This window comes from Myzus persicae, unplaced genomic scaffold, assembly GCF_001856785.1.
Source record: "Myzus persicae strain clone G006 unplaced genomic scaffold, MPER_G0061.0, whole genome shotgun sequence".
Taxonomy (NCBI): domain Eukaryota; kingdom Metazoa; phylum Arthropoda; class Insecta; order Hemiptera; family Aphididae; genus Myzus; species Myzus persicae.
Window position 1 is genome coordinate 262385 of NW_019102003.1, and position 12098 is coordinate 274482.

Genomic DNA, 12098 nt, shown 5'->3' on the forward strand with positions numbered 1-12098 from the left:
TCCACACATAAATATAATATACAGATCGTATACAAAAAATAACAGTATATTGGTTTGGTATAAATAGGTATGTATATCTACTTATATTTCAAGATATGCTATTGTGCTAATGTTAAAATGGTTTCAGAAGCCATTATAGCTACAACATTGTAATAAAATATATGAACTAGCAATTTTAATTTTAAATTTGTTTTAAATATTTTTGAAATATTTTAATGTATTAATTACGTTATTGTTTAATTTTGAAGTGGCATTATATAGGTATAACCGAATAATATTTACATGACAGAATTTAAGTACAAATAGTGCAATTGAGCAACATGTGTGACATTTCACAATAACATGTCGAGAGTTAATTTAATTGTTTGATAAAAACACCTTTAAACGTAATAAAGAAAAATTCGGGTCATGGCTGTCCAACTAAAAACTGTCCGAGTTTTAAATGAAGACAGCGATTTGACATGATAAAAAACCATTCTATTAGTATTTATTATAAAAAAAACACACGCAATAATAGAGCAAAATTATTATTTTTTTTACATTTATTGTCTACCACAATTATTGTTATAATATTAATTACCTACTTAAATTATATTATTAATACATGGATTTATATTTTACACTAGGACTTATAGAGCCAATAAATACCAATAACTATGTAAATTATTTAAAAAATATAAAATTCAGAAAATAATTAAACATATTATTGTCAATAAAGTTTATATCTGTAGTCGTCACATTATAAATCAATTAATACGATTTTATTGTATTGTTAATTGTGCTCGTTTTATCAATATGATTGTGTTATATGGTAATCATATGTCAACATGTCATATTTTTTCTAATAATACTGTGAAATGTATAAATTATTTTCACTTAAACTGTAAGTTACGAGCATGTTAATTATTACAATTTAAAATTGCTTATAAATTGTATAAAAATTAAAATGTTGTCAAAAATCAGGAAACAGGTAAATTTTTTAGCTTAAGATTTGATGATAGGTAAATTCACTTAAATATTAAAAGTGACAACAATAGGGCTGGTTCTACAAATTATAAATTTGCTATGTTGAGCGTGGGTTACAGAGACAAAACAAACGGCCCCCAAAAATCCTCTTAAAGAAATCCAAAAAACAATAATTAAATGGAAATAAATCATAATTATTTTATTTACCTAAATCTCCACCAAAATATTGAGTGTTTTTTTCAAACGTAAGACATCCTCAAATGTTTGTAAAAACATACAGAGTTGGCTATAGGCAATAAGGTTAACATTTCACACAGGAAAACGAGAAAACCACACAGTCAAGCTTGTATATTATATTGATATAGATTAAATTATACAAATCAAAAGGAAATATTTAATATAATTCAAGCTTAAAAATAATTTCATTGATTTCGAAACACAGGAAAAGGTAGGTATTATACTCGAATAATAATAGGTACATTTACTTGTTATTTGGGCAAATCTGCATTTATTACAGTTTGAGTTGTAAATCGATATCGGACTATCGGAGCTATTCATTTGAATTCTATCTAATTAATTTCACATTATTATTTATTGTAAAATGTTAATATACCTAGCAGGTACCTACTAACTACATACCTGCATACCATTATATGGGTACGTCCTACCTTCAAAACGACGGTTGATAATCGAGCGTAGACATTTGTGCGATTCGGCCCAGGAATGTCGATTCACCACTAAAATATCGTCCGGCAAATTAAATGTGAATTTAATTGTATGTATGCTATTTACATTAAGCCATATACAAATGTATAAATATTCCTGATATCAAACTAATATTTCAATAACAGTGCATAAGTCGAACAGTTTCAGACCACAGCTCATTGGAATACCACTTGTCCAGGCATATTGATTTTACTCTTCAAGTAAGTAAATTATTGTTGGTTCTATAATTTATAGTATAGTAAATTTACAGTTATTGATATTTATTATACTATTATAGTACTATGTAATGTCACTTGCCACACACATTTATTCGATTAAACTTTTATTCAAATGTCGTAAATAATGCCATTCAATATATTATTATCGACTAACATTTATTAAATTTGTATTGATATTTTTAGTTATAGCTTATGATGTGCATTTCGGATTTAAAATTTTTCCTCGATATAATAAATAACATAAAATATTTAAGCACATTTTACGATCGATTTGTATATGTAATACCAAGCTATTTGCTCGATCAGTCTTTCCAAGACGTTTGAAATCATTCATATATATAATTTAAATATAATCTGTACTACCTAACTCAATAATAAATGGTATAAAATATAAAAAAAAAACTAAATAAGATTAATATATTTTTTTTTAAATCAATTTTGACTTTTTTTTGAAAAACAAATAAAATGACAATAATTTTAAATGCATAGATGCGGAATTAAGATAATCTAATCATACAGTACAATACATTTAACGTACGATTATTATTTATTATTAACCAAATGTAGTTCTACTTTTAACTACTTTTCCGAAATTCTCGTTGTACAGAATGAATTTGAATAGATATTTGTTTATTATTTATTATTAAATAGAGATAAACTTTTTTTCATCAATTGAAGTACATTATTTATCTGTCAAAAATATAAAATATGACAAACTTCTGAGAAATGCACAAGTTATTAAACAAAAGAAAATAATATCATGTGACGTTAATATAGTATGTATATGTTATATCAATATACCTTTTGTTCCTTATTAGTTATTACTAATGACTTAAATGAAAAACAAATATAAAACTATATTTAGTCTTAAACATTTATTTTTAAATAACATAGCTGTTATTAATATTATTAATGCTGAATCTAACTGTTTTCGGACCAAAGATTTAATCTAGTATCCATAAATTTAATTGTTCTATTGTTCACAAAGATATTGTGAAATTGTAACATATTATAGGAGTGTTTAATTTATATATTCTACCATCTATTAATATTACTTAAATTATATTATAGTTTTTTATCTTAATTTCAATTTTGATGATTTGAATTTCAATTCGTAAAATAAATTTTTGAAAAATTAAAATTATATTTTAATATCTTAAAGATGAAACAATTAAAAATATTATTCAAGTATATAAGTAGGTAATAGATAATTTACTATTGCAAAATACGAATACACTTCAACGTTAAAATATATAATTTGAATACATTTTGAAAAAATCTAAAATATGATCTAATAGTTCATACCTATACCAATAAAAGTAAAAATCTTAAGTACCAATTCGTTATCCAGTGAATATTTTGTGGTAAATAAAATATTTGAATCATTTAATTCATGCATTTATTCTACGAGTAAGAATGAATGCGTATTCTGTGTGTACAATTGCTAAGATAAACTGTGAAGCTATGTTTATTTATGTTATACATATAGTTCTCAAATACCCAATCAATATAATTTAAGTACGTTGAATAGTGTTTAAAAATATACGAAAATAATGTCTGTTAGTGTCTTTAAAAGTTATTCACATTTAAAAAAAAAATCAAAAGCACCAATGCAGTAGGGTATTGTTATAAAATTGAAATCAATAATAAAATCATCGCATTTGAAAAGCAATTCAATCTGGCTTCTGGGAGACTGCTGTTCATTATAGTGTTTACTGTTTATACGATGTTACGATGTTTTAGATTTTAAGTGCTGATAAAAATAATATACCTTTTATGAGTAATGCTATCAACATAAATTGAGTATCATAATGTGCATACAAAAATAAATAAGTACATTTTAAAGCTAAAAATACTAACTTAACCCAAAGAAATTAAACATATAAAATTTAATAGAAATTTTAACTAACATAATTCAAAGAATTAAATTAGTATTCAAATGCCATGGCTTTCAATTAAAAATTACATATTAGATATAGGAAATATACTATTAATGATATAGTTAAAATTTGTAGTTTCAATACATTTATTCATGTTTAAGTTTTTTTGATGGAACATAAAATGATCATGAAACTAATGAAAAATTATAACTATTGGATAATAAAAGGCAGGATCTCTTTTTCCATATTAAATCTCACTTTTCCTTTTACGCAACCAAAATTCTTATTTTTGTATTTTCCTCCAAAATGCATTAACGAAAAATGAACTATGGTGAATAATAAACTTAGTACATTTAACTACGATTTCATTATTATCAAGCATGATACCGCACATACATATTAGTTTTGAAATAGATATGTTAAAATTGAGATATTTTTTAACAATTATTTGTATAAAATTAATTTAAGAATAAGTTTATACTTCCTTATTTTCCACATAGATATAAGATATTAATTTAACAATATATTTTTTTTTTCATTTATTAAAAATTAAAATGTATCAACATATTACATGTTACAACAAGTTAGTTATTAAATAACGATAACAATGACAATTTAATTTAAGCATTTTTAACAATATAAAACACACTAATCTTACTATATTTGAATGCATTTGAACTTATTTGTATTTAATGCTACTCTATTTTGGTATTGTTACACGATTTATTCTTTAAAATATTTTTAAAAAACAAATATAATTTACACCAATATGTTAATATTTTAAACAGGTTAATTTTAAGTGTTCAAAATTAATAAACGAAAATAATAAAAAATATTGTGTTAAAATTTAATAACATGCAAATAATTTTTGTAAGTTATAACCAAGACGTCTTATATTAATCTTCAATAAATCTTTTTCTGTAAAATTAGAAATTGAAATAAATGTATCTTAATCATTTTATTATAATATGTATATTACTAAAATTACCTACTAAAAAGAGTCTACAACTAATAAAAAGTAAAATAAAAATAATGTTAAATAACTTAAAAATTAATTTTGCTGATTAAGATTGTACGTATGTTTGGCATTTTGCACAGAAAAAGTTCTAAATAGATTTTCTGGAATGAATTAGTATCTGGTAATCATATTCGTAACAGTTTGAAGAAAACATACGTATTATATAAGATACATTAACTATATTGGATAATATGGACTGAAATAATCTATTATTTTTGGTGAAATGGAAACATAATTTGGTTTGACGAAAATTTTAAAAAGGACTGCAAACATCGAATGTTATTTATTTCAAATTAGTTACCAATATCGATTTTGTCAATGCAATCTAGCTCGTCCTTGCATTTCTCCAATTTTAATCAAAATTCTTAGAAGTAATAAATGCTGATGAATGCATCGACTGTCCCCATTGAAGAGAGAAGTAACTCAATTTTACTCTTACTCAATTATACGTCGATTTGGATTTCCAGAGCTGATTGTAGCATAAATCAACCAAAGATATTTTTATGCAATAAGATTCAGTTACTGTCGTCTTTGTTGAAAGTCCAGAAAAAAAGTACTAAATTGAAAAAAAAGAAAAAATCTTAAAATTGAGTTACTTACCTTTTCGTTGGGAGAGTCGAACTATAAGGCTATAACCGTTATGTTTTATTAGAAAGCCTTAGTTTATTACTATAATCTATAGGCTCTCTAGGTTTTATCATAGTTTAATTATTAAAGTCTACTGCAGACTATAAATGCAGTCCATAAAGTAAAAGTTAAATAATATGAACAACTTAATCTTAGCAGTACTCAGTTTACCAAAAAATGTCCCAATTTATATCAAAATGATGTAAGGCTTAATTCCTTCATTGATTTTCTAAATATTCGTGGTTAACGCTGGGCAATTTAAAAACTCACTTTTTAACTTATTAATTTATAAACCTATGGGTACTTGACATTTTAGTAGCTTTTTTCTCAAGAACAGAAACGGGACACGGAATAAAAAATCTAAAGTATGATTGAACTAAAAAAAAATGAAACTATCGTAAAACTTATAAGTATATTTCTTAATTAGTTAGTCAAAGATTTAATGCATTTATATTATATTATGTAACATTTTACTAAATTTTATATTTTCATTTATTTTAATATTAATTAGCGTTTAAGTATAGTGTTACGTATGTAATAAACGCCCATGTATTTATTTATTTTGCAACAAAAATTATTTAATTAAGTTAATTATTATTTACAACTGAAATTTTTAATTAAAAGGGTTTTCGTTAAATTCAAAACTAACAACTATTACATAATAAAAGTGTACAATTAAGTAATTCAGAATTATAGAACAAAAATAAGTCTGGTTTAACAACTTAAATTAATTGTTTCAAATACACATAAATCATAATATAATAAGTTTAAATTTTATTTTATACCTACGATTTTAATTAAATTTGTATTTTTTCATTAATGTAAAAATATAATTTTTGGAATTTTTAAACCAAATTTTCAAATTCTTGATATACTTTGTATTCTTCTTTCTATCTCTATTCTTCTTGTAGAGATAGAAACTTCTATTTTTTCAAATGAGAACCTTTTCTGTGAATTAATCAATGGATAATTTTTGTGAAAAAATTGTACGTATCAGAATTAAAATTCGTATGAGTAATTTTGAGTTATTTAAATTTGCGTTCTAAGGATACAAATTTCATGCCCCATTTTTCTGGGTTTAAAAGATAAGGGAAATATGGTGACCTAAAGATTTTAGTCATTAATATTAATCCCTCAACATAAATTATTTGTAAAAATGGCCCAAGTATAATAAAATATACTAGTTCAAATATTAAGTCTATTTTATATTTTTGTAAGACCATATTAATGACTATTATAGAATTATCTTCAGTACAATCGTTTTAATTACTAAAAAACTACTCATTTGAATTTTGAATTAGGTACTTCAACATTTTTAAAAAATTATTCACTAACTAATTTACAGTAAAAAGGGGGGCTCTTATTTAAAAAGCAGAAGTTTGTTTCGCCACAGGACATTCCTTAAGGTCTAAGTAATGCAAACAATTTAAGAGTTTGAAAAAATCGTCTTTGACTATGTATAAAAATTTCAAAAAGCACTATTTTAATAAATACATTATTAAAGGAAAAATTAGCGGTGAGCATGATTAGTGAATTAGCCTTTATAACATATAGATAGCCTACAATTTCCCAAAATATAACAATACAAAATTTAAAAAATCGTGGAAGTCGTTTGCCGTATTGTTAAAGTGTAAAAAGTGTAAATACATTTTTACTAAGTAGGTCACTGTAATAAATGTGTTAAATTAGAATTAAAGGATACACTATTATAATTATATTACCACTGTATCAAAAAATCACTGAGTGGTGACGGCCTGTCAGTTTATATTTCTAAAGTAGTTTTACATTTATTTTTCTATTAGTAATAGGTAGGTTGTATTAATATTCAAGTATACTATCAACTTATTAAGTTATACAAATATAAGTAATGTCAAAAAGTCTGAAGCCAAAATATTTTTCAAATTACAACAGTATAACTAAAATTGATGCTTTGTAAATACCTATTCCTGTTTTTCTATAATTCAGCGAAGCCCCTTATTCTCAAAATAAATCCAACTTTAACCAGTCATTTCTTCAAAGTTTAAGATTGAAGCATTTTACTGCTCTAAGAGATTACCTATGATGGACAAAAAATAAAAATAAAACATACATATTTTATGAGTAAACAATGCATTCGTTGCTTCTAGCTACACTTGCTAGTCTAAAATAATTAAAAATACATTCAATATTTTAAGTGACTTTAGTCTTATAATTTATAAATATGGTATAATATCGTCTGTTACATTTGCTAAGCATGTTACTCTAAATATTTTTTAAAACCTATTTCAGCATTTACCATAATCCTTACATCCACATTAGATTTAAAAAAAATAAAATACTGACGTGTTTATATCATGAGTCAATTTGAAAATAGTTGAATTATATGAATTTTATAAGATTACTTCCGAATATTGCCAATAATGACATAACTACCATGTTATGGCCACCAACATTAGTTCATATACCTAGTATTATTGTAATCATAAAATTATTTTATTTCCGACATATAACCAAATTTGGTCGTGTTAAATTGTGTTCATTACATTTTTACGTTGTACTCAATCATCTAAATTTTAGATTTGAAATTTAAAGTAAAATAAATGGAAAAATTGGCATAAATCTATATTTAATGACAACTCTTTAGGTTTGATTTAGTTAACAATAATTGATTATTTTGGCTTTTCCTGGTATTTTATTTTTTATGCGAATACCTCGTATATAATTTGTTTACGATTGATGTATTTTTTTCAAAAATAATAAATATCTTCTTACATTCACACAAGTATTATATATATTACACACACTTTACAAAAAAAACGTTCACCACTAAGAGAATAAATTTAGATGCCAGACTCAATATCAAAACTAAATATTCACTTCTTAATAGTTTCTAAAAAGTAAAAAATATGATATAACTTCCTACTTATTAAGTAAAAATAAATATATTTTTAAATAATATGTTCTCACAATCCCATACGAATTTCGCCATATTACAAACTATAGCTTCATAATTATTATTATTTAGTTAAAATTCATGATGTCAATTTTATTTTTTATAAATACAGAGTGTAAAAAGAAGACCTGACAAGAAAAAAAATTGATACTAGTTAAACATATGACGAAAATTATGAAAGTTACATGGAAAATAAATATTTTAAGAAATATACTTGAGTCAAGAAATTCCCAAAAAGAATATTTTTATAGTTTCATATTAAAATTTCATATTAAATGTAATATTTTAAACAGATGCTAAAATTAAACTAATTGACTTAAATAGACGTTTTCACCATAAAAAGTTTTCTAAAATATTAGGCTTAGAAATACTGTTCAAAAATATTCACATTTTTAATTTTAATTTTCAGGAAGTACAAAAAAAAATGTTTGACTGTACTTGTAGCACAAGAGTTTTTAAATTTTTTTCCAAAAGAGATGTTTAAATATTGATTAAAACAAAAATTATTTCATTTGTCAGTCTTTCTGTTACACTCTGAATACTGGGCCTATACGAATTTGGAATAATACGGCGTAAAAACGTTTGTCTACAAATATACAAGATTATTCAATAACAAGTATAGGTAATAAATCATGTATAATAGGCTTCATATTTAATGGCTTCTGCATAATAAACTGAGTTAGACTATATACCTACAATAAATATGGAAAATTAAAATTTCAAAAATAATATTTTTTAAGGATAATTCATCTAACTCTGAGGGAATCACTTAATAATAGAAACAGAATAAATATCAATAAAAATAAAAATTTATAAAATCTAAATGTTTTTAAAAAAATAATCAAAAACAAATAAATATATATTGATGTGGTTAATTTAATAAATATTTTAAAATTCAACGTATTAATCTTTCATATAAATATCGTGCAATTATTCCATAAATAGTACTATGTGCCTACTATCAATTTAATGATAAATATATATAATATTATATTATATTCGATTTAATATCTTCTATTATAAATTATAATTTAACAATTTAATTTTTTTTTTTAATATTGGTTTTATTGATATTTTAAATTAGTTTGTTCTATTTCAGGATGAACTCACTGCGATTTCTAATACTTCTGACGTTCATTTTATATGAAACACAGTGTGCTCCAAGTATAAAACCATTAAAGTTTTTAAAGTCTTTAATATCAAAACATTTGCTACCAACTACTGAACAGCCACTTTTGGAAGAAGAAATATACCCCGCATATAAATGTGAATCTGTTGAAGACGATGCCATTAATGATGCGGTCATTGAGTGGAATCGCCAAGTGTTTTATGTTAATGAAAAACCTATTTTGATAGAAGTTGGAAACGTTGGACAAATTCAAAATGAAAATCATAATGAAGACCTCATTGTAAATCCAGAAATTAATCCCGAAGTGAACTGCGAAGAAAATGCCGAAGTAAATGTTAAAGGAAATTTTGAAGAAAATCTTAAATTAAGTTCAGAAGAAGAACATAAAAGTGTATATGAAAAAGATTTAAACACACAATTTTTGTTGGGCGAGAATACAAGTGAAAAACAACCAGACACTTATGTAAATGTTGGTACACCTTCAATCAAAGATCAAATTATTAATAAAATCAACATCATCAAATCGAAGTTAAAATTTAAAAATCGTCTAACCATACCAATCGAAGAGTTGATTGAAGAAAACAAGAACAATGTTGGGTTTACTTCGGAAAATTCAATCACCACTTTGGAATCCATAACTACAGGAAAACCCACTACTGTACAGCACATCACCTCTGTACAACCAGTTACCACTGTAAAACCTGTTACTACTGTACAGCCAGTTACCACTGTAAAACCTATTACCACTGTAAAACCTATTACCACCGTACAACCTGTTACCACTGTACAACCTGTTACCATGACACACCAATACACCACAACTGTGCAGCCATTCACTTCAGCACAATACAGCACTACTGTAAAACCCTTAAGTTATGCTCCCAACGTACAAGTAAATTATGATATAGAATCTCAAGAACCAATCATTACAATTCCCACTCAAAATCAAATACCTTTGCAACCACAACAAATCTTCTACTCAGACTTATATTATTCACCATGGCTTAATAACTGTCCACCACCTCTATCTCACAGAATTTGCTATAGCCAAAACGATTATTACGCGCCAAGCCAAAAATTCATGAATACATTGAATGCAAATCAATTTACCCTCGATAACATACCCTATAACACACCCAACTACCAAAACCAAAATAGTGACAATGGTTTGACCAAAGTGATAAACTATATCAAGATCGATGCAGCCCAACCTGTGAATCCGATCAAACCAAATCAAGATGAATCGTGGATCCGTTATACGGATGACGATTCAAACCCCCTTTATCAAAATCCTATATCTTACTATATCTCTCCCCCAGCCAACTTGGAATCACAGCCAGAAATTGTATTTCCTAGCTCCGATAGTGTATACTCAACGTCAACCATGGAACCGATCGCTGTGTATCCCACTGATGACATTACAGTACCGATTAGTAAAGTAGACCAAATACAACCAGAATACAATTTGGACCAGATCGTGGGACCCGCAACAGTAAACTCCAACGTTGAAGGTTCCCGTTCTCCGTTGAGGGGAGATATTCCATTCGGTGAAGATGTCAACCCTTATTCCAATAACGATCGACTAGAAGGAGACAGTTCTGAATACATGTTGAAGGAACGCAGAAGCTTAGGTCACTACAATAATGATGAAAAGCTGGTTTCCCAGAAAAATATTGTGAATGTACCATTTCCGGTATCAGAAATCTCTTTGGATAAACCAGTATTTGAACCGGCTGAAACTTTAACTCCGGTTAATAAAATAGAAATTCCTGTAATCACCGAAACCAAAACACCGATCACTAAAATCGAAACACCAATCGTCAACATTGAAAAACCTGTGCCCAAAATTGAAACACCTGCTGTCACTTCAACCGAAATACCACATCTTCAATCCAACAACGTCAACATAGGTGTTTAATAATGTAACTCATAGATGCCAAAATTAAAGTGATTTAATCATTAAATTCACTATATTTAAATTAACTTATTTATTCTGACACAATACTCATTTGAAAAAATTTAAGTACCTACCGTAAATGTTAATATGTATTAAACTATTTTTAATCTAAACGTTTTCAAGATCAAAGTAGGTTAACGTTAAATATTGTTACTTTAGCAAGTTAGGCAAATTTACAATTACGATGTATTTAATGTATGATTATATTATATAGTAAACGCAATCCTAAGTTTAAAATAGGCGCCAGATTGAAATGCCTCTGGGCCACACAATAGAAACGCATAATACGCCAATTTTTATGAACAATAGTTATCGTACGTGAAATACCTCTAAAAATTCGTTACAGTCTGGCTGATTGTAAATTGGCCACTTTAATTATTAAATGATATATGTATGTTCTTGTTACATTGTAAAATAAAAAATTATAATTTGTTCGATCAATATAATATAATATCTGAAATAATTACGTTTGTCCTTTCCAAAAATGTATGTTTAGATGTATGAAAAAGTTGTTCACCATTAATTTATGACATTGAATTATAACCACTATAATATATTGCATATAAATTAAAGTATTTATATTTATCTATTTTTGCATCACTGATATAATATTATATTCGAATAAACACAAATATTATTGTAATG

General features: G+C 25.6%; 1 protein-coding gene across 1 annotated transcript; it reads left to right on the top strand.

The window, feature by feature from the left end:
- Window positions 1-1763: 1763 nt before the first annotated feature.
- On the top strand, window positions 1764-12052 carry LOC111030987. Its single transcript, XM_022310740.1, has 2 exons — window positions 1764-1892; window positions 9467-12052. Exon 2 carries the CDS (start codon window positions 9468-9470, stop codon window positions 11412-11414), a length of 1947 nt encoding a protein of 648 aa, XP_022166432.1. The 5' UTR covers window positions 1764-1892; window position 9467; the 3' UTR covers window positions 11415-12052.
- The last annotated feature ends 46 nt before the right edge of the window (window positions 12053-12098 follow it).

What these genes read in the sequence shown, in the direction of transcription:
- LOC111030987 (XM_022310740.1), top strand. Translation starts at nt 9,468, where the DNA reads ATGAACTCACTGCGATTTCTAATACTTCTGACGTTCATTTTATATGAA.